At 32.1% G+C, this 24,728-nt stretch overlaps 1 protein-coding gene across 4 annotated transcripts in view; it reads left to right on the top strand.

The window, feature by feature from the left end:
- The window catches only part of Fcho2 (FCH and mu domain containing endocytic adaptor 2), a 124,839-nt gene that overhangs the window by 65,265 nt on the left and 34,846 nt on the right, over positions 1-24,728 (top strand). For all 4 annotated transcript variants that reach the window (XM_048800145.1, XM_015497807.2, XM_048800144.1 and 1 more), the window contains exons 9-13: positions 9,505-9,549; positions 11,185-11,257; positions 14,814-14,838; positions 23,780-23,837; positions 24,114-24,289. In XM_048800145.1, the coding sequence (XP_048656102.1) occupies positions 9,505-9,549; positions 11,185-11,257; positions 14,814-14,838; positions 23,780-23,837; positions 24,114-24,289 (377 nt within the window). The remainder of the gene's footprint in view (positions 1-9,504; positions 9,550-11,184; positions 11,258-14,813; positions 14,839-23,779; positions 23,838-24,113; positions 24,290-24,728) is intronic.

Raw genomic sequence — 24,728 nt, 5'->3', positions numbered from 1 at the left:
CCTTTTCCCCCACATCCTCACCAGCATTTATTATTGTTTGTGTTCTTGATGAATACCATTCTAACTGGATTGAGATGGAATCTCAAAGTGTTGTTTTGGTTTGCATTTCCCTGATTGCCATGGATATTGAACATTTTTTCATATATTTGTTGACCATTTATATTTCTTCCTTTGAGAAATACCTGTTTGGTTCTTTTGTCCATTTATTAATTGGGTTTTTGTTTTGTTTTGCTATTAAGTTTTCTTGAGTTGTTTATGTATTCTGGGTATTAATCCCCCCATCAGAGGAGTGACTGGCAAATATTTTCTCCTATTCTGTAGACTCTCTTGTCATGCTCTTAATCATTTCCTTTGCTGTTCAGAAGATTTTTTAATCTGATAGCATCCCACTTGTTGATTCTTGGTTTTATTTCTTGAGTTTCGGGGATCTTGTTAAGGAAGTTGCTGCCTGCGCCAATATGTTCGAGTGTTGATTCTGTTTTCTTCTATCAGTTGCAAAGTTTCTGGTCTAATACTAAGTAAGGTCTTTGATCCACCTTGATTGGACTTACATGCAGGGTGAGAGGATTCTAGTTTTCATTCTATATGTGGATATTCAGTTTTATCAGCACCATTTGATAAAAGACTTTTCTCTAACATAGATTTTTGGCATCTTTGTCAAGTATTAGATAATTGTAACAGTGCCCCACTGCCTTTTAAGGTAGGGTTTTGCCATGTTGTCCAGGCTGGTCTTGAATTCCTGGGTTCATGTGATCTTGCTCACCGTCTGAGTAGCTGGGACTACAGGTGCACATCACTGTAACCAGCTTGCCCATTTTAAAATTAGATTCTTTTTGTTGTTGAGTTCAAAGAGTTTATTCTGGACACCAGATCCTTATCATATAAATAGTTTGCAAGTATTTTCTACCAATGTATGGTTTATCTTCATTTAAAAAAAATAATGCATAGATTTTTTTTTGGTGGGGAGGAGGGGTACGTGGATTGAACTCTGGGGCACTTGACTACTGAGCCACATCGTCAGCCCTATTTTGTATTTTATTTAGAGACGGGGGTCTCACTGAGTTGTTTAGCACCTCGCTTTTGCTGAGGTGGACTTTGAACTTGAGATCCTCCTGCCTTAGAGATTTTCTTTCAAAGTTGCTGGGATTACAGGTGTGTGCTCTATACCCGGCTGAACAAATGTTTTTTTTATTTGATGAAGTTCAATTTATTATTTGTTTTGGTTGTGCTTTCACTGTCATATTAAAGAAATCATTACCAAATTAAAGGTCATAAAGATTTATTTATATGTTATATACAGTATCAGTTTAAGAGTTTTAACTTCATTATTTTGTATATTAATATCCAGTTGTCCTAGCACCATTTGTTGAACAGGTTAATCTTTTCTAATTGGATTGATGTAGCACTTGGTTGAAAATCACTTGTATTGGTGTATGGGCTTGTTTCTGGAATCTCAGTTCCATCCTTATGCTAGTATCACACTAGTCTGATGACTGAAGTAAGTTTTAGTAAGTTTTGAAATGAGGTAATGTGAGACCTCTAACTTTTCCTCTCTTGGGTCTCATTTTTAAACTTTTACTGAACATATATGTTACCTTGTGATTTTTTTTTTACATCAGAAGTTTAACATGAAATCTCACTTGTTAAAATCAATGTGTCAGCAGGACTAAATAATGGAGATTCTAGAGGAGAATTTCACCTTTTTCAGCTTCTAGAAATTATTGCTGTGCAAATTCTTTGGGTTGCGGCCCCCTTCTGTAATTTTCCAGATAGCAAAGGCTAGCCAAGTTCTTCCCACACTGCATCATTTTAACCTCCTCTCCCCCTCCTTTTTCCCTTTTCTATTTTTGAATATCTCTTTATTACATTGGGATTACTCTGATAACCCAGGGTAACCTCCTTGGTTTAAGATCATCTGATTACTAATGTTAATTTCATCTTCAATCTAAATTCCCCTTTGCCTTATAACCTAATGTAACATATTCAAAGGTTCTGGAGTGAACATGTGGACCTCTTTGGGGGAAAGGAGACATTATTCTGCCTGCCACATTGAAGAGTTTTTCTTTCTTTTTTTTTTTTTTTTACATTTTATATATATATGCGCATTATATATATGTGCTCTCTCTCTCTCTCTCTATATATATATATATATACACACACACACACACACACACACACACACATATACATGTATATATAGTTTTAGATGGACACAATACCTTTATTTTATGTGGTGCCGGGGATCGAACCCAGTACCTCACACATGCTAGGCGAACGCTCTACCACTAAGCCACAACCTTGGCTGAGGTGTTCTTTATGGTATATGAAGTGTATCTGTTGAGAGTATATATGATAAGTTTTAGAAATTTTGAACAATTGCACACATGTCATCACAACTTAGTTTTAAAACATTATCCATCATCCTAAAAACTTTCCTTGTGTCTGTTTGATGGTGTCATTCCAAGCATACAACCACTATCTCTATTTTTGATTTTTCTAGAATTTTTTATATAAATGAAATATGTAATTTTTAATATCTGACTTCTTTCGCTTAGGTAATGTTTTTGAGGTTTATTCACATTATTTCATCTATCATTACTTTTTTCTGATGAGCTGTATGGAATAACCACAGTTTATTTAGTGTTATGGTTTGGATATAAAATGTTTCCCCAAAGGCTGGTATATTGGAAATGATGTTCAATGTAGCAACATTCATTCAAAATGATTAAATAATGGGTATAACCTAATTGATAGGTTAATTTATTTGATGGATTAATGATTTGAATGGATTACTGGGTGATAACTGTAGGTGGGTGGGGCAAGACTGGAGGAAGTAGTTAGGGGGGGGGGGGTGTACCCTTGGGCATTATATTTTGTCCCTGGATCCATAACTTCTCTCTTTCCTATTCCTGATTGCCATAAGTTGAGCAGCTTTCTTCCCATGCTCTTCTGCCACAATAGTTTGCCTTACCTCAGGTGGAGAGTAATGGAGTTGACCAACTATGGACAGAGACTTCTGGAACCATGAATCAAAATAAACTTTTCCTCCTCTAACTTGTTCTTGCCAGGTATTTTGGTCACAGTGATGAAATGCTGACTAACACATTTAGTAATTTTCCTGTTGATAAACATTTACAATGTTTCTAGTTTTGGGGCTATTATGAATAATACTCCTATGAATTTTAACATATAAGTCTTTATGAGACGTATGTTTTCATATTTCTTGGGTAGAGATTTCTAGGAGTGGAAAGGCTAGGTTTTTTTGGGGGGGCGGGGAGGTGGGTATTGGGGATTGAAATCAGGGAAACTCAACCACTGAGCCACATCCCCAGTCCTATTTTTGTATTTTATTTAAAGACAGGGTCTTACTGAGTTGCTTAATGCCTTGCCATTGCTGAAGCTGTCTTTGAACTTGCAATTCTCCTGTCTCAGCCTCCCGAGCTGCTGGGAATACAAGCGTGTATTTAGCCCCACTAAAGGCTAGTTCTTATGATAGCTATATGCTTTACTTTTAACATACTGCCAAACTGTTTTCCAACATAATTGTAGCATTTTACAGTTCTCACCAGCAATGCATGAAGGTTCTACCTTTGCCTGTATGTAGGATTGTGTCTTTTAGAATATAGGCATTCTACCAGGATAATAGTGCCTCATTGATTTTTTTTTTTTTAATCTACATTTACCCAACGACTAATAATGTTGAACATGTTTTCAGGTACTTATCATTAACAGTTTTCTTTCTTTTTTAAAAATATTACTTTTAGTTGTTGACAACCTTTATTTATTCATTTATATGCAATGCTGAGAATCGAACCCAGTGCCTTTCACATGCTAGGCAAGCGGTCTACCACTGAGCTACAACCCCAGCCCCAACTGTTTTTTTTTTTTTTTTAATTTTAATTTTTGTGGTATTGGGGATTGAATTCAGGGGTATTCTACCACTGTGCCACTCCCTATCCCTGTTTAGTTCTTGTTTTGAGACCAGGTGTCATTGAATTGCTCAGACTGGTCTTGAACTTGTGTTCCCCCTGCCTCGCACCACCCCATATCCCTCCCTCAATATCTGGAATTACAGATGTTTGCTATGATACCCAGCTAATAATTTTCTTTGTCAGAGAGTAATTCATATCCTTTGAGCATTTTAAAATTGGATTGTCAATCCTATTAATTCTGAATACAAGCCACCCAGATGCATATTTTGTTTACATTTTCTCTCAGTCTATAGATTGTCTTTTTTAATTTTAATGGTAGTTTTTGAAGAATGAAAAGTTTTTATGAAATCCAGTTTACCTAATTTTAATTTTGTGTATATTATGCTTTTGGTTTCATATCTAAGAATTGTCTAACTCAAAGTCAGAAAAGATTTTTTTTCTCTAATATTGTAGGTTTGGGGGAGAAATTTTATATTTTTAGAAGGGCATAGATGATAGACTAAAAAGAGCTCCCTGTGGCCAAAGTTGGAATGACTTGAACAAGTCATAAGTAATGAATATATTGGATTATAACCCAAAGAATAAAATAAATATCTATGAGTCTGTATAGATATAAAATAATTTTATAAATAATATTACAATGCATTTTACATTTGTTTCAAAATAATAAGTAAATTTTAATGCAGAAAAATAACCAAAATTTTAGACACTTCACCAAAGAAAATATATGAATAACTAATAAGCAAATAAAAAGATTCTGAACTTCATTATTTATTAGAGGTATGTAGATTAAAACCATATTAACATCACTACATACTTTAAGAGCGTGATTATTAAAAAAAAAAAAACACTGACCAACCATATCAAGTCCATAAAGATGTGGAAGAACTAGAACTCATATACACTGATGATAGTAAATATAAAATGGTATAACCATTCTGGAAAACAGCCCACAGGTTCTTAGAAATCTTAACATACACCTACCATATGATCCAGCCATTCTACTCCTAGGTATTTACCTAAAAGAAGAGGAAATGCATATCCTGAAAAGACATATATGAATGTTCATTGTAGTTTTATTTATAGTAGCCCCAAATAGGAAATGGTCTGAATGTCCTTTAACAGAAGAATGGATAAGCAAATAGTGGTGTAAGGTACTACCCAAGAGTAAAAATTAATGAACTATTGATTCATGGAAGAACATGGATGAATAATTATGCAGGTCAGTGGTTGCCTTGGGATGGGTAGAATGGGATACAAAAGAGCAAGCATGAAGTGGTGGTTTATATTATTTGTGGCAGTAGACTCACAAATGTGACACATGTCAAAATTTACCACATTTTATAATTTAAATACATTTATAGTTTATTATGTGTTAATTACAACTCAGCAAAGCTGTTTAAAAGAGGGTGGAAGAATCCCTTCAGAAGTTTTGGCCTGCATAACAGAAAGGTTGGGATTGCCATTAACTGAGATGGGCAGGGCTTACTGATGTAAGTACTGTAATTAAAAGTACAAACAAGGTTCTAGTGAAGATCATAGGGGATGCAAAAATATGACTCTATCTAGGGGTATGTGCACAGTGTCAGAATTTGAATGTACTGGGAGGAGGTTATATTTCAATGCTAAGATTCTGTGTTTGGAGAACTTGATGAAAATTTGGAAGATTTTTCAATAATTGAAATCTATTTGATATAAGACTGATTTCCAAATTTGCCTCATTGCTAGTTTTCCATCTTTGGGTACCTAGATTATTTTTTTCCTTAGCTTGTTATTTCTGTGCATTGCCACAGAAATTCTGATTTTATTTATGTAGGGTGGGAACCACTATGTTTTAAAACTCCTCAGCTTACTTAATGCATAGAGGTTGAGAACCTGCAACATTAAGTCTCCTGGATGCATGTTATAAACCTAATTCAGACTTATTGAATCAGAATATGTATTTTAATAAGATCCCCAGGTGATTTGTGTTTACAGTATAATTGGAAGAGCACTGTATAGATTTACTGTATATAAATGTGACCCCAAGGTAAATACAGCAGTAGCCCCAGGGTCCACTTAAACCATAGTTCTCAAAGTGTGATTCCAGGACCATGAAAATGCAAATTCCAGAGCAGCACTCCAGACCTTCCAAATAGGATAACTATGGGTGGGGGCTCAAGGTTTTGTGATTTTACTAGTCTTCATGAGATTCTGTACATGATAGAGCTTAGAAGTGTTGCACTAGAAATTTTTCTTTATGAATTCAACATAACTCTCTGGGGATGTAGCTCAGTGGTAATTTGTACTTAGCATGCATAGGACTCTGGAAAGAAGATATTGATTGAAGGAAGTGTCATTAATGTCAGTACCTTAATTTGAAACTATTTAGCAAAAGGAAAAATAAAAACAACAACCTGTATGTATGGATATACTTAGAGAAAACATGTAGGACAAAGGTATTATTGTTATCCCCTTTTACAAATGTAGAACCTGGGTTCAAAGAAAGTAACTAGTCCAAGATGATCAGCTGGCAAGCAAGTGGTGGAACTGGAACTTGAATCTCTGTGACCTTTATATGTCACCACAAGCTGGAGTTTGATGCTGTTTTATGTGTTAGCTTGCCTGGTTCATCATCTCAGGTATCTGGGTGTGTGGCTTTGTTACATTCCTCAGGCATAGGAGCAAGCTTGAAAATGTACCCATTGACTTCCATTGCTATTAGTCAACCCCTCACCCTACACAGGCACATCCCTTCATTAGACTTTGAGTGTATGTGTAAACATGTTTTATTTATTTACTTGTTTGTTTTGCAGTACTGGGAATTGAACCCATGACCTCCTGCATTGTGAGGCAAGCCCTCTACCACTGAGCTGTGTCTTCAGCCCTTTTGTAAAATTTGTAGATGGGACTTGGTCAGTTGTCCAGGCTGCAACTTGTGATCCTCTTACCTCAGTCCCCTGAGTAGCTGGACTTATAGATGTACACTACCACACCCAGCTGTCTAAGCATGTTTATATGTTTTAACTTGGCTCTAATTAGAATCAGATGTTCTTTGGTTTTATTGGGAATATGCAGAAATGTGCTTGATTTGAGTAGCCCAGGTACTCAAATCAAGTTTTGAGGCCAGTTTTTAATTTGATGAAGTTGCAAATTTTCCATATTGGTGGCTTTGAGATTTAGGATTGATTCCAAAGCAGTGGAGACTGTTAATTCAGTATTTCACATATTTTATACTTTGTTTCATTCCATAGAACATTTGTGATGATTAAACATTAATGTTAAGTAAGTTGCTTTTCCTCTTGTAACATTTCTTTAAAGTTCTGATCCAAATTAGGCTTGGATGAATTTATTAGGTTGACAGCTTTTTTTGTAGCAATAATTTATTCTAACCGGCTGATTAAAGCATCATATTTAAGAATTGTTTTGCTTTAAATTGATGACCTTTTAGAGTTGTTCTTTTGAGTTTAATTGAACTCATAGTGGCATTTTTAGATAATGTGTGATAAGAGCATCAAGAGACAGAACCAAAATGGTTTTATTTACTTTTATATAAACTAAATTGCCCTTGTGACCCAGCATAAAATCTAAGTGCTAAGAGCAGTTATTAATATTGACAACAGAATTAATTGAGTCTAAAACAGTCAAAATTCCAGTTGTAGTGAACTATTCATTAAGATTCTTACTCTGGCTTTAGTACTGTCAAAAAAATAACTAGTCTTATGATTAAATAGCAGAATGATGGGCAGTACACTGCATTTGAGAGAGATGCTGAATAAACTTTCCACTTGTGAAATAGTTCAGAAGTGACATGCTTCAAGGGGGGTCAGTCTGTGCATTGATATCCAGCTGAGCTGTCAACTGGCACTGAGCCAGGCACGCAAAGCCTTGCCATGTGAAGGAACATGTGGAGCATATGCATTTGAGAAAGAAAATCTTTCTGTACATGATTTAATGGTTGTTTTTTTTTTTTGAAGATTGTATTTAGTTTTATTATATTAGAAACTTGGTATTTCTGCCTTTAGAAGAAAAGTTTATGTGGATGGTACTTAAAATTTTATAACTTGAAAGGATTTGACATTTTATATTTGAAAAATATTTATTTTGAATATTTTAATTGGATATATTTTTATTTTGAATAGATTTTAGAGGCTTTTTAGAAGCAAAGGGGAAATTAATCAAAATATGTCTACATAGGAAAAGGGTTTTTGAGGAAGAAATGTGGACTTTTGTTTGAAGACTGGTTTTATAGTTAAAGGATATATTTACTCTTTGTACATATACCAATTCACCCAGAGATCTTTAAAAAGATGTTTTTATACCACATTTACTGAGATGATGTTGTAAAAGTAAATGCAATTTGTAAATAATGCAGATTGTTTGGCATTGGTGTTTTTTATTTTTATCTTTATCCCCCTCTCTAAAATGAGCTCTTAGTCTATTGGCTAATTATTTTTAGATTCTCCTAGTTGTAGAGAAATATTTCTTGCTGATCAGTGATTTTTTTATAATAAAATGATCAATAAGACCTCTGATCATGAATTAGCACAGTTATGGTTAAGCTTAACATTTCACAAGAACCATTAAATAAATTCTCTATCATTTTTTCTTCAGATCCTCTTGTCATTTTTTCTTTAGTCTCTATTTTTAAGTTGGCATTGCAGGTTATACCAGTTACCTTTAATAAATTAAAAATTATTTTACAAAAATTCTGGGCTTTCATAAACTTACATAGTATAACCGGGCTAATATGTCAGTTTAGTGAGATAAGTTTTTTAGACTGATGTTTAGCTTTTAGGATATTGCAATGGGAAAAATCATGCTTTTGCTGCTTTCCTATTTAAATAGTATAGTATTTCCCATATATGAAATATATCCTATTTTTCATTTAAGTCTGGTCTCGGCAATTCTCTCATTTCATGGCTATTTTACCATCTACTTCCTTTCTACAGCCTATCCCTCATACTAGCATTAAATTAATTTTCATGTAAGACCAGTTTACAGGTATGTGTGTGTGTGTGTTATAATCCCAGAGCCACCACTTAACTAGCATGTATTAATTAATTGATATATTTAACAAATATTTACTGAAGTCTTCATATTTGCTAAGCATTGTTCTAGGAAATGAGGATATAGTGGTGACCAAGACAGAGGAGATCCCAAGCTTACATTCTAGTAGTATTTACCTTTTGGTACCCCTGTTTTTCCCATGAGCATAGCCAAGGATTTAGCAGCTGCCTCGTATCATTTTTATTTTCTCTTACTAACTGTGCTAAAGCTCCTTGAAAGCAGAAAGTATATGTTAAATCTGCGTCTTCAGTTCTCTAGTATCCAGTAAATTATTGTGATCATAATAGGCTATTCTCAAGTTTTTTCACTGTTAGGATTATTTGTTTTACAAGACTTATTTCTGATATTTAAATTAGTATTAATTAATGTCAACATATTTTAATAACACAGGAATACATTACAGAACAGTCTTGTCAATTACATTAAAATTTAAAAATGTAAAAAACAAGGATGTATTATAATGGAATTTATCCAATAATCATTTTCTACTAGTTATTCTTTTTTTTTTTTTTTAACTCCCCAGGCCTGATTGAATTTGAAGAATGTGACCCTGCTAGTGCAGTTGAAGGTAAGTTGATGTCTTATAATGTGCTAACTCACATGGCAACAGCTAGTGTCATCTGTTTAGTAAACAAAGAGGGGCTGCTAGCCATAGGTGTTACCATGCCTGTGGAGTGACATAAAAATCTGAATGTGAGCTACTAGAAATAATTTGAAAGTAATATTCTGTTTTTTCCAATCCTTACCTAAGAGTTTGGAAAAATTATTTGTTATAGTGTCTAAGTTTATTATTGGGGTTCTCAGTAGCCCTGGGACCTAGCCTTCTAACCCTCACTACCTGTTGGAAAACAGTATTTTAAGTTCTCTGAACCTTAACTTTTTATTGCAAAGTGAAAATAATAAAATATAATACCTATACTATGAGAATAAAAAAGTTGATTTTTAGCATATCATCATGTGTTATGTTTAGGGTTTGTTTTGCATGATAGCAAGTCCATCATGATACTGTATCTGATGAGTTAAAAAACAAAACCAAAACTCTTGAATTTCTTAGTCTGAAATGAGAGATTAACTTAGGTTACTGAGGGTTTGTTACTGTTCACCAGTACACTTGAATTCCATCAACAATTACTAGCATAACTGACTCTTAAAAATAATTTTCATATAACTAGGGGATGAGGAATTGACATAGTAGAAAGAACAAAGATGATTTTTTTCTCTTTGGTTCTCGTAGGTAAAATTAGTGATATTCCTTTATAGTATTAGTGATAACATATGGACATAAGAATGCCTTACTACTGACATTTCATATCTCTCTTCTAATGGATTGGCTGGCCTTTTTTTTTTTTTTTAATTTTTAAATTTTTCATGGTATCAGGGTTGGACCTAAGGTCTTCACATGCTAGGCAAGCACTCATTCCCAGCTACATCCTCAGCTCTATTATCTTTTAATTTAAAACAACACGTTTATAATTTGTGACCCTCTGGACAAGGATCATGATCTGACCTGCTTTTAAAACAAAATATAATATAATGAGTATTGTACTTTCTTTAAAATTTTAAGATACCTCCATGTGCTTATTTTGCTTGAGGTGACTTATGGGACACTTAGGAGAAGAAAGAGAATTTCATTGATTAAGTGAATGTTCTATAATCTTTTGGTGAATAATAGGCTAATAATGAATGAAGAAAAGTTTAAACAGACTATGATTGTGTTTAAATACTATGGTTTATTTATTTATTTTCTGGAACCAGGGATTTAACTCAGAGGCACTTAACCACCAAGCCACATCCCCAGCCCCCCACCTTTTTTATACCTTTGTTTTATTTACTTATTTTTATGTGGTGCTGAGGTTCGAACCCAGGGTCTCGAATATGCTGGGTGAGCGCTCTTCCACTGAGCCACAACCCCAGCCCCCCAAGCCCTTTTTATATTTTATTTAGAGACAGGGTCTCACCAAGTTTTTAGGGCCATCCTAAGTTGCTGAGGCTGGCTTTGAACGATCCTCCTTCCTCAGATTCAGGTCCTGAGATGCTAGGATAAATACTAGAATTTAAAGGTTAATACTTTTATTTCTTTCATCCACATTTAGCATCAACAATTATAAACAAATCGTGTTGAAAACACAAAAAAAATTTCATAAGTTTAATATATTTATTAGGAGCAGATGTGTTTCTATAACAATATACATTTATCTTAAAGGCATAAAACCAAGGAAAAGAAAGACTTTTGCTTTGCCAGGAATAATTAAAAAGGAAAAGGATGCAGAATCTGTGTAAGTATTTTAAATATTGTGAAAATCTATTCCATTGTTATAAGTGAATAAGACTGTTGTTGTTTTGAATTTGGAAAGAGAAAAGTCATTTGGAAATCACTCAAAATATATATCTAAAGTATGAAAAAGCAAACCTATTTTGTAAATATATTCGCCAGTTCCTTTGGTTAGAATATTGGTTAATTCCTTTTTTTTTTTTTCCAGTTGTAGATTGAAACAATACCTTTGTTTTATTTTTATTTTTTATTTTTATGTGGTGCTGAGAATTGAACCCAGTGCCTCACACGTGCCAGGCAAGCGCTCTACCACTGAACCACAACTTAAGCCCTAGTTAATTACTTAAAAATTTTAAGACATTGGGTTTGGGGCTGTGGCTCAGTGGTAGAGTGCTTGCCGAGCATGTGTGAGGCACTGGGTTCAGGTCTCAGCACCACATAAAAATAAACAAATAAAGGTCCATCAACAGCTAAAAAAAATATTTAAAAATAATTTAAGACATTATAGATGAAATCTTTAGTGTCTTGAAATTGAAACTTTTAAAATACTCTGATTTTTATAAAATTATACATGCATGTTTTTAAAAATTAAAAGGCAGAAAAACCAAAAAATCTGACAATCTTATTATCTAAAATAAAATCTCTGGTCAACTATTTGATGAAAATCTTCCTGGACAATTCTAAGCTATAAGCATGTAGAGATATATGTATATATCAGTGGAAAATGTTGAACAGCAAGAGAGGGAAACCTTAACATATTTTACCATTTATAGGAAGTTCTCATTTTTATTTTATTTTTTTAAATTTTTTTTTTTTAGGAAGTTCTCATTTTTAGATGGAGTATGTAGTCTTCTTACACATCTGACTTATCTTCTTTTAAGAATAAGAAAATAGTATACAAAGAATATATAATTAGCATATAATAAATTGAGCTAATATTATTAGCCAAACAAAATTACCATGGCTATATTTAAAACTTCTTAGGATATTAAAATAAACTTACTTAGGGTGGCCACTAAGACCAGTTAAATCTTGTTCTCTAGGCATGAGACCTTAGCATAGTTTTTGTTGTGTTCCATTTTAAGCAACCTATATAAGCATTCCTAATATAAGCCTAGGTTTGAAAAAACTTGGAGCTATGATTATTCAGAGACAAACTCAAAGTAAAGGAATCTTCCTTTCCATAATTACTCAGTCTGTTTAAACTGAAGAGATACTAATCAAAAGGCTTGAATGATTTGTTAACCCAGGAACATTGTCTGAAAATAAGCTTAAAATCCCTGTTTCTTTAGCATAATCAGTAGAACTCTTATGATATTTTGATTGGTGCTCATATTTTCAACATTAGAGAATAATTTGTGCATTGACTATTCTTACTTCCTATCTAGTTACTGAGTTTCTCCTTTTCTAAATGTCTGTTTCTTTTTCCTTAATTTGGTTCAAAAATTAAAAGCATTGAAAGTGATTTATATATTTGTGGATAGCATCTTTTCTTCTAATGTTTTTCTTAAGCATTTATGAAGGTGATATTTTACTAAGAGGATGGAACCTAATTTCTTTTTGCAATATTGAAAATACATATTGAAGTTTAAACAATTTATTTGTTAAGTAAATTTTTTTTTAAATGTAGCCAGTTTATGTGCTAGTGACTATATTGTAAAGAATAATAGCCTTAAATAAAGATCTTTTTATCATGTCTGGCTTTCACTACTGTTCACTCAATGAACTTATAATTTTAAATGCCATGCTTTGGAAATTATTTTCACGATCAATGAATTCCAGTAGGATTATTAAACCACTTGGATGTTAGATTTTTTTTTTTAACAAAAGACAGTACAAGAACAGAAAGTCAGTGCTTAAGCCACTGTACCACCATCACCTTCTTTCAAACTTCTTGGCAGGAAAAATGTGAGAATTCACTTTGCTTGAAATCCTAGAGGCTCTTGGCATGCCTTTCTTCATAGCCTGAAAGCTTTTAAGTGTTCAGTAATTATGATAGATGAGTCCTGCTTAGACCTTACTCTTCCTAGAGCTTTATCTGCAGGTCTCATACTGCTTACCATGAAGGCAAACAGATAAGATGTGTGCTTTACCACACAGACTGGAGAGTTCTGGCTCAAAGCCAAAGAATAAACTGTTTGGAACATTAACACTTTATGTTTAAATGTATCTTTAAAAAAGGAGAATATGGGAATGTTCTAACATCTTCATTGATTTAATTCTCTAGAAGAATTGTCTATGTTATTACTGTGTCTTTTCTGGAACATTACCTCAAAGCATGCATTTTTTTTTCATATTATATTCCTTACGTATGAGTAAGGAATTTTAAACTGCAATTTTCAGTGACTCCTTGCCCCCCTTTGAGATGGGGGTCTTTCTAATGTGCTTTGTGGCCCAGACTAGTTTTGAACTCATACTGAAGCAGTCCTTCCACCTCAGCTTCCTTAGCTGGGATTACTGGCATGTGTCACTGTGCCTGACTTTTTTAAAGTGGCTTTTAAGGGATTTGCATTTATGTATTTATTGGGGGTTTCCATTTTGTTTAAGAGCAGTGTAGTGATCTGTACTTTTCCTTTGTAAATCTATTTCATCCTATCTTCCTTTAACATAACTCTTAAATTTGCATATTTTTCTGGTCTGTGCTTAGTCTTTCTAAGCACAGACCAGAAAAATACCTATTTCTATAAGATTCTTATATTGTATGCATTAATTATTTTAAGTAAAAAGTATAAATGCCTTTTAAGTTTGAACTCTCAATTATTGTACATTTGTTTTAGATTATATACATAGAAATTCTTTTAACCTTATTACTCATGAACTTAGTGGACTTAATTGTATTCTGATCTTTTTATTTTAGTTTAACATTTAAAATAATAGCTTTCCCTAGGTTATATGAAAATTCAATATTTGTTCATCAGATACATGATAGAATACTAGTTCTCAACTACATACTCTGTTAGACTTCAAAGTTACACCAAAGGCAAGTTTTCTTGTTCAGCATGTTTGGAGAAAACCAGTTTTGACTTCTGTGTATGCCAAGTTATAAAAAGTACTTCAAATGAAACTGAAGTGTTTAAATATTATTTTAAAATTTTATTTACCAATAAATATAAATTATCCACTAGTTTTAAAGTTTTAGACTACTTCCTCCCTTAAATATAGACCTTACTTTTTAAAGCCAAGTTTCCTTCTGGCAAAGGAATTTAAAATAAACAAAAACTTTCTCTACTTGGAGAATTAAAAGTCATTAGAAAGCCTTATGGAACTGCCAACTTTTTTGGTATGAAGTATGAGTATCCATGGAATGAAGTATTTTTGAAAATAATTTTTAGGATATTTGAAAGCTGTTTTTGTTTTTGTCAGGTGTTATGGGTATAGGAATTTCTTTTTTGAATTTTAAAATAATTTGGTATAATTTAATCTTCATAATTTGTTTTCTCTAAATATTTGTGTAGAGTTTAAGTAAAAGTTATGTTTATGTACCAAAATAAATACTTTAAATATGGCATAATAAGTGACAGTTCTAATAGTTGAATGTTTTTGATACTTTGTTTTAATAGGGAATGCCCCGATGCAGATTCACTTGTAAGTAGATTTACCTTTGATATAATTCATATTAGCTCTTTTCATTAGAAAAAAACTAGCATGTTTGAATTGTTAATAGATCTTTAAAACACTAGAAAAATACTAACCATGTTAGTATAAATTCACTATTAAACTTATTTTAAAAATGTATCTTTGGTTTAACATTGCCAGATGACTTTCCCGTGAATTAGTATTTTTCAACTACCTTTTAAAAGTGGATATTTAACTTTTGAAATTGGAGCAATGCTGTATCATTATTCTTTTTCAAGGGAAACATGCCAGATAGACTATCTGCATCCTTTATTTTATAAATTATAGTGCTTTTACTAGTTTAGTCTTAGCTTTATTAAAATACTGCCTTTTTGTTAATGTATTTGAGTTTCATTTAAAACATTGTCATTTTGGAAACAACAAACATGGTCAGTATTTTTTTGCACTTTTTGTTTTAAAGGAGGTTTATTTATATTTCTTGGTTAAATGTATTTCCTTATATATAATTAAAGAAGATATTAAATGAAATGCCAAGTGGGTTCAGTGGCAGAGTAGATTGAAATAAAGTGTAGACAGACACTTTATTTCAATTTTTTCAAACTGTTCCTTAGATACTGATTGTATTGATAAGTATAGGAGTTTCAAATATTCTCTCTTTTTAAGGTTATCATTCTTACTTGCATAACTGTTTTTTCCTTTTACCCTAAAGCTTTTTGATCTTTTACAGTAGAATGGTTAACTAAAAATATTTTGTAAAACATTGTATTTTCTGTAACTTAGGTATTAACTTTTTATTTCAGTTTTAAAACAAAATTATGATTTATTAATAAATTATATGAAAATTAAGAAGTAGGATTCCTGAGTTAAAAATCATTAGAATGTTTCTGGAGATACAATGTATCTTTACCTTAGTACTTGATGCCCTTGATTAACCAATTAATAAAAAAGCAGATGTGTTTTACATTTACTACAGTTCTCATCATGCATTTTATTTCTCAGTTGATTATTATAGCATTTATTTGATGATTGAAACATTGAATAAAATTATTTAGTACTTCATGTTTTATTTTACATATACTCTCTTAAATTAGACATAATTCCCTCAGCTGATTGATACTCTTCCATTATGATCAGTTATTATACAATTTTGAAGTTTAGCCAGTACATTCCTGGTTAGGGAAAGGCTAAAGAGAACACAAAATTCTAATGCCATGTAAGAAAAGATTGATTAATTTGTGTAGAGATGAAAAACTTATAAAAATTAAAAAACATATACCATGAGATGATTTGAATCACTGAAGGCAAACCAGGAGAGTATATTTGCAAGACATGTGACAGGAGGCTAATTTATAAAAATTTTTTTGTTTATATTAGTACAAAAGTCAAGAAAATGCCTAGTAGGAAAAGAACATACTCAGGATGAAAACAGGCAGTTTTATAAAAATGAAAATGAGGAATAACTGTAAAAAATGTAACTCAGAACTAAAGCAAATTAAAATGAAAATATTATCTCTCCAATTGTATTTTCAATTTAATTTGTAGAAATGTAAATTGGTAGTCAATTGATTTGACAATATTACCCCAAATAAGAAGTGAACATTCTTTTTGACCTTGTAATTCCCTGCTAGGAATTTACTGTTAATGGCTGTACTCACAAAACATCATATCTATGTAGTGTACACCATAGTAGTAACACACTCTTAACTAAGGCATATCCATTTATAGAAGGTGAGGGAGAAGGGAGAAATTGATATTAATTCCAACATTATATTACACTTAGCAAAAAACTGGAACATCAAGACATCCTTCAAAATGAGAAATGGTTGAATGAATTATTAAACATTCACTTGACAGGGTAATAATCAGATGTTATAAAGAATTAAGTTGATTTCTGTCTGCTGATATGGAAAGAACTTACCAATTAAAAGATAGTATAGTCTTTGAAGCAGTTGCTATTTTAAAAGTAATATAAATATGTAGGTATATTGGTTACCTTTTTTTTAATGAGTTATAAGACACTTAAATGTGGTTACCTTTGAGCATGAAAAGATTTTCATTTTTTCCTTTTATTTATGGCTAATTATAGTTTATTTATGACCTGTTCATGCCCTTATCTTACTAATTATTTTTAAAATAATTAGGCTGTCTTGGTAGAAAAATTATTTATTGTTAATTTCTTATTTTTTTAAAAAAAGTGTATATAATTTTAAAAAATTAATTTGGGGGATTGCATCTTTTGAAAGTTGGCCAAGGAAATATAAATTGCTCCTTTTTTTTTTTTTTTTGGCTAATAAACCCAATGCCAGAGTGAAATTTCAAAACATTCCATTGAATATTGAGCTCCCTTATAGTATGTATTTTTTAAAAATCACCATTACTACTATACTACTACAATATCTGCCTTTAAAATTGGTGGATCAAGTTGCCTGTTCTTCATACTGGTTTCTATCTAATGCGTCACCCCAGCAATGTGGGTCCTATGTAGAAATTTTTGATTGAATGTCTAATGATATATGTGAGGCAATGTATAGGTTTTAATTAAATGTCATGCTTTGTTATTTGCAGTACTGAGTATTAAACCCAGAGCTAGTGCATACTCTGCTAGCACTCTTATTACTGAGCTACATGCCAAGCCCTTTTTATTTTTTATTTTGAGACAGGGTATAAGTTTCCTAGGCTGGCCTTCAACTTGTGATCCTCCTGCTTCAGCCTCCCTAGTAACTGTAAATATAGATGTGCCCTTTTCTTACTAGGGCACACCTATAATTTGACCTTACTTGCCAGGCCAAGGTTTTATTAATATCAGATTTCTTTGAATAGTTCTAGCATTGAAAAGCTAGTACATTTAGAATCACTGTTTTAAGAAAAACCAAAACTCCCCTTTTTTTAAAAAAAATTAAAAAATTTAAAACCCCTTTTATATGGAAATAATTACAGCTTTACAGAAGGTTGCAAAGGTAGTATAGAGCAATGTTGTGTATCTGATACAGTGTTGTGTATCTAGATTCTATTTTCCCCCATGGTAACTTCTTACAAAACTACAGTAAAGTATGTAACTAGAATATTAAGAATTGAAACAAAACAGAACATTCACATTACCACAAACATCCCTCATGTTGGTTGCCTCTGTACCAGGCGCTTTTCTTCTTTCCCCACATGCTCCTTAACCTGAGCAACCACTAATCTCTTCTCCATTTGTATAATTTTGTCGTCCAGGAACATTATATAAAGGTAATCACATAGCACCTTTTTGAGATTGGTTTTTTTCTTCTTGACTCAGCACAAGTCTCTGGAAATTGATCCTGGTTGTTGTGTATATTAAGAGTTAATTCTTTTCTATTGCTAGGTAGTAGTCCTTGTAATGCATGTACCAAAGTTTAACTGTTGATCTATTGTAGGAGATTTTAGTTGCTTTCAATTTTGGGCTGTTAGAAATAAAGTTGCTGTGAACAGTGTGTACAGGTTTTTGGGTGGACATTATATTCCTCTCTGCCCTGGTAATTTTCTTTCTAAAATTTGCTTTATCTAATACCAAGACAGCCACTTTTACCTTTTTAATTATTATTAATGTTTTCATGATATATTTTTCCATCCTTTTTCTTTCAGCCTACTTATATTATTATAAATTTGAAGTGAGTTTCTTATATAGTTGGAACATGACTTTTTAAATTTGTTTTGCCAATCTCTTTTAAAAATTTGTATTATTTATTTTAGTAGTTATATAATTTTTCATAACTATATACATTAAAAATTATAATTAAAATTTCTTTTGGTACAGGGGATTGAACCCCAGGGGCACTTACCCACTGAGCCATATCCCCAACCTTTTTTCATTTTTAGAAATATTTTGAGTCAGGATCTCACTAAGTTGCTTAGGGCCTCAAGAAATTGCTGAAGCTGACTTTGAATTTGCTATCCTCCTGCCTTAGCCTCCTGAGTTACAGGTGTGTGCCACCATGCCTGGCTAATTTAAAAAATTTAATCAATACAGAATCATACAGTTTTATGTGTTATAGTGTGATATTTCAATACATGCATGTAATGGTAAATGATCAGATTAGAGTAACTAACAATTCACCACCTTCATTTCTTTAGCTCATACATGTAAGTCAGATCATATTTCACTTAACATAATGTCCTCTAGGCTAATTTATCTTGCTGCAAATGACATAATTTCATTCCTTTTGTGTCTGAATAATTGTGTGTGTGTGTGTGTGATTTTTTTTTTTTATTCATTCATCTGTGGATGGACACCTAGGCATCTAGGCTGATTCCATGCCTTGGCTATTATAAATAGTGCTGCAGTAAACATGGACATGCAAATATCTCCTTGATATACTAATTCCTTTACTTTGGATATTTATGTAATCTTGAAATTGACACATTATATGATAGTTCTAGTTTTGTTTTTTTTTTTTTTTTTCAGTTCAGATACCAACTGCCCAGAGTTAGCATAGACCTTGCTGGTTAAGTAAGGTCTTTTTTTTTTTTTTAATTGGTTGTTCAAAACATTACAAAGCTCATGACATATCATCTTTCATACATTTGATTCACGTGGGTTATGAACTCCCATTTTTACCTCAAATACAAATTGCAGAATCACATCGGTTACACATCCACGTTTTTACATAATGCCATATTAGTGACTGTTGTATTCTGCTACCTTTCCTATCCCCTACTATCCCCCCTCCCCTCCCCTCCCCTCCCATCCCATCTTCTCNTTGTTACTATTGCTCTGTAGTACAGTTTGAAATCTGGTATCGCTATACCACCAGATTCACACTTCCTGCTTAGAATTGCTTTTGCTATTCTGGGTCTTTTGTTTTTCCATATGAATTACATGATTGCTTTATCTATTTCTACAAGAAATATCTAACAGACCCAACAGGGTCTACAAATAAACTATTAGAGCTAATAAATGAATTCAGCAAAGTGGCAGGATATAAAATCAACACACACAAATTAAAGGCATTCCTGTATATCAGCAACAAATCTTCTGAAATGGAAATGAGGACAACCACCCCATTCACAATATCCTCAAAAAAAATAAAATACTTGGGAATCAACCTAACAAAAGAGGTGAAAGATTTATACAATGAAAACTACAGAACCCTAAAGAGAGAAATAGAAGAAGATCTTAGAAGATGGAAAAATATACCCTGTTCATGGATAGGCAGAACTAACATCATCAAAATGTCGATATTACCCAAAGTTCTCTACAGGTTTAATGCAATGCCAATCAAAATCCCAATGGCATTTCTTGTAGAAATAGTCTTAGTTTTTTGAGGAAACGTGATGCTGTTTTCATATGGCTATACTATTTTACAATTTTACTAACAGTGTATGAGAGTAGCCCTTTTCCTACATCCTCACAAGCATTTGTTATTTTTGTTTGTTTTTAATAATGACTATTTTACTACAGTGAGATATCTCATTGTTGTTTTAATTTGTATTTGCCTAATTAGTGAAATTGAGTGTTTTTCCCTATACCTATTGGCCATTTGTATATCTTATTTTGAGAAATGTCTATTTAGATCATTTTACTCATTTAAAAAATTGGATTTTTAGTGGTTTATTACTGTTGAGTTGTTAAGTTCCTTATGTATTCTGGATATTAATTCCTTACTGGGTGAATTCTGTAGGATGTCTCTTAACTCTGGTTTCTGTGCAGAAGCCTTTTAGTTTATATAATTGATACACTTGGACCATTTATATTTAATGATATTTTAGGGTTTAAATCTACTTTTTTATCTTTTTTATTTTATTTTTTTGCCTTCCTTTGGATTATTTGAACCTTTTAAAAATTCCATTTTTTATAGGATATTCTCTATAAAGTTGTTAAATTTTAAACAAGGAAAGATAAAACCAAAATATGTTCTTAATTTGATCTAAAATACTTGCATTTTAAAACTATTAAGATTTATTGCTATTTTATTAAAGTTTATAAGTTATAAAAAAATAAGAATAAAAATTTCATTTTTTCTTTCTTTATAGAGTTTTTGGGTCAGTTGTTCTGTAGAGTCTTTTTTAGAGGTTGTTTTAGGTCATTCCAATACCTTCAGATAGTTGTTTATATATTTTGACGAGAGTTTATAGTGTACTCTGCAGGAGATTGTTCAAAAGCAGCTTACTCAGCCTCATTGAAAACAGCTAGTATTATTTTAAATTATTACATCATACTATACAGTCCATTGCAAACAAAATTTTAAAAACATTTTTAGTTGTAGATAGACATAATAACTTTATTTAATTTTTTAATGTGGTGCTGAGGATTGAACCCAGTGCTTCACATGTGCTAGGCTGGTACTGTACCACTGAGCCACAACCTCAGCCCTGTAAACAAATTTAAAGTAGTGTCAGTTTTGAAATCTTAGTCCCCCTTTATCCATGGGGGGAGGGTATGTTCCAAGATCTCTAGTGGATGCCTGAAATAAACAAACCATCTATCTGTTTGTTTGTTTTTTCTGAATATATACCTATATATAGGATAAAGTTTAATAAATCAAGTACAGTAAGATTAGCAACAATAATAAAATAGAATAATTATAGAAATATGCTATAATTAAAGTTACTTAAAATTTGTGAATTTTTGATTTTGGGCGTTTCAGTTGAGTATTTTCAGACCATAATTGACCACAAGTGATTGAAATTTTATAAAATGAAACCATGGATAAGTTGGGGGACTCCTGTACCTGATATGTTTCTAGAATACTTGTTATAGGGATAATTTAAAGAAAAAAAAAACCCTTTTCACTCTGATTTTTAATGAATTCACATTTGACAAAGTTTCTTTAGTTTTTAAGTGTTCTAAAGTAATATTTGCATATCAGCAGGCAATATGTAGAGCTCAAAGATAGTGCTGTACTTCTAGTGCCATACCTATGCATTGGTTATTTTTTATCCGTGAAATCTTTTTGCCCTACATTTGATTTTCTATATCTAGTCTTGATTTCAATTATTAACTCATTAGTGGCTACAGTTGACTGTTTATTTGGGCTGGAAGTTCTCACATGTCAGTACTACTCCTAGTTCTCCTTGATCTTGTACTTTGCCTGACTTTGCAATCCTCCATACCTCTCCTGCTGAGCTTTCAAAGTGATTAGAGGAAGAAAAGCAGATTTAATCAGTAAAAGGATTTTTGCTGTAGTACTTGGCATTTCGAGGCAGTCTTCTGTTTTTCTTTTTTCTTTTTTAGCTTTTTATCTAGAAATAATTTCTGACAAAAAATGCAAGAATAATAGAGTTCACACTTTTTAAATTTTGCCTATGTTTGCTTTAATACTTGTATTCTCTGGTGGTGTGTGTATTGTTTATTTGATTTACAGTACTGGAGGTTGAACCCAGGGGCCAGCCATCTATCACTGATCTACATAGCTAGCCCCCCCACCCTTTTTTAAAATTTTGAGACAGGGTGTTTCTTGCTAAATTGATGAGGCTGGCCTCCAATTTGCAATCCTTGTGCCTCAGCCCCCAGAGTAGCTGGGATTACAGGGTTGCACCTTAGAACCTCCTTGTTTTATCTTGGGTTTTTTTTTTTTTTCTTCTTCTTTTCTTTGCTCTTTGTAGACCTTGTTCCCATTTTATATCCTCTCCTTTTTGCAATATCTATATTTATTGTCTCGTCTTCTGCTTTCAGATATGTCTAGTTGCCTTTAATTTTTTAAAAAAGAAGTTTTCCATGACACCTGATTTATTTGTTCTTCCTTCTTAACTTTGTGTTAGGTCTCCCCATTTATTATGTTCTTTTCTTCTTTCCTCTTAGTGAATTTTATGGTGTCAAAAGAAGACTCCTCTTGAAGTCTTTAAAATGCTCAAAGCATTTCAAAAACTAATTTCCATCTAATTGTAATATGCAACTTGCAAACTTTTAATAAATGCCAATTAGACTGTTTTTAACTTTTTATATGAAGAATTTTAAAGAAATATAAAATACACATAATGGTATATGGTCTCTCATGTACTCATCAGTCAACCTCAACAATTTCCCACAGCCAGTATTGCCCATCCATTTTCATGCTCAAGTTCCAGATAATATAATTTCATCAGAACCCCCTTCATGTATATCTCTAAAATGATATCACAATATGAGCACACTTTAAAATAATTTATGATAAATCAGTATTTTCAGGTAACATTTCAGTGTTTATTATTTATTATTGGTGTCAGTTTCATTACCCTTTGGTTGAATCTGTTTACATGTATAAAAAAAAAAGTCCTGATATATAGATTCCCCTTCCATCCCTCTTTCTTTAGCTTTCTTTTTATTTATTGAAGAGACTGGGTAGTTTGGTAGTTTACTTTAGTGTGGATTTTGATGATTTTGTTCCCAGTGTATTATGTTTTCCTTCTCTGTTATGTAAGTTGATATTTGAATCTAAACACTTAATCAGATATATGTTAAAGTTTTTTTTTTTTCCACTTGTTTTGTTTTATCAAGGCTGCCTCTCTCCGGAGGCACATGATAACTCTTCCTGAGATGTTAGCAGATATTGATGCACTATTCTACATAGATTGATTAGTTCTCCCAGGCTTTAAGCTGATTAAAGACACACTGTATCTTATATTGACATTCAGCTTCTTATAGCATTGAGAATATTTAGCTTCATAGTGCTTTTTAAAAAAATCACTTATCCTTCCTGGTTCTGAAAAGAAACTATAGATTTAGAGCACTGTGAATTGGTCTTCATCCTGGTGGTTTTTTGACCTGAAATTATGAGTTTTTTTTCCTGTTCCATTTTGCACCTCTTTCTTCAGACATCTGAAGCATGGAGTGTGATTTGAAGCTAATTAACTAAAAAGATCTAATTTTCTCACTGTGTTAAAAATTTTATTCACCTGTTGATATTTGGTAAATGATTTAGTTTCTCGCTAATAGTTAAGGGTGTTTTGCTAATCTTTAATATTTTTGAAGATTGGAATTGTTATTATAATAGTTTTTTCCCCCCCATAGAACATTCCTGATGTAGATGAAGAAGGTTATAGTATTAAACCAGAAGGAAATCAGAATGATATCCTTTTATTATATGGGTATTCTTAGGGATCATGTTGGCATATAAGTAGATGGTTACAACAAAATAATGTGTTAATTAAAGCCTGTTCAAATTTTTAATTATAGCAAAAATCTTACTCTATTGTTTGACATACTTTCATTAACAAAAGTTAATCATTGTATTTGTTATTCTATCTTACCCTAAGTTTTGCTCCTTTTAATGTGTGGAAAACATTATGCATTAAGATTATGCATTAAGATAATTTAAAAACTAAATTCTTTAACTGATATTCACATACCAAAGAGAACCATTTCTACTCATCTAGTGATTCTGACTCTGAAGATGAAGAACCAAAGAAGTACCGGATAGAAATCAAGCCTATGCATCCAAATAACTCACATCACACAATGGCTTCTTTGGATGAATTAAAAGTTTCTATAGGGAATATAACACTCTCACCAGCAATATCTGTAAGTAGGAACATGAACAAATTTGTATTCTTCATAGATATGTCTATTTATTTATTTTTTTGACCTCATCTACCTAGAACTGCTTAATTTTAAGCATTATAAAAAGCTAAGACATCAATTTAGCAATGAACATATTAGATCGGAAAGTATTTTACAAGAAAGTAAAAATGTGGAAAATTCAGTCAGTCATTTTTATATTTTATAAATAATGGTGTATGTCTCAGGTAGAATTTTGTGAACTGAAAGTATTAATCTTTTTCTTAGCTAATTTTAAAGTTTTCTTTTCAAATTTTGTGAACTTTGTGTGAAAGTACTCAATGGAAATGAATTTCAAAATTAAATTATATCCTTTACAAGGGTTTGAACCTAGGGCTTTGAACATGGTAGGCAAGCATTCTACCCAGCCCCTTTACTTTTTTTTTTTTTTTTTTAATTTTTT

Source organism: Marmota marmota, unplaced genomic scaffold (genome assembly GCF_001458135.2).
Source record: "Marmota marmota marmota unplaced genomic scaffold, marMar, whole genome shotgun sequence".
Classification (NCBI taxonomy): domain Eukaryota; kingdom Metazoa; phylum Chordata; class Mammalia; order Rodentia; family Sciuridae; genus Marmota; species Marmota marmota.
Note: the sequence above shows the minus strand (reverse complement) of the source record. Positions and strands in the feature narration are given on the sequence as shown.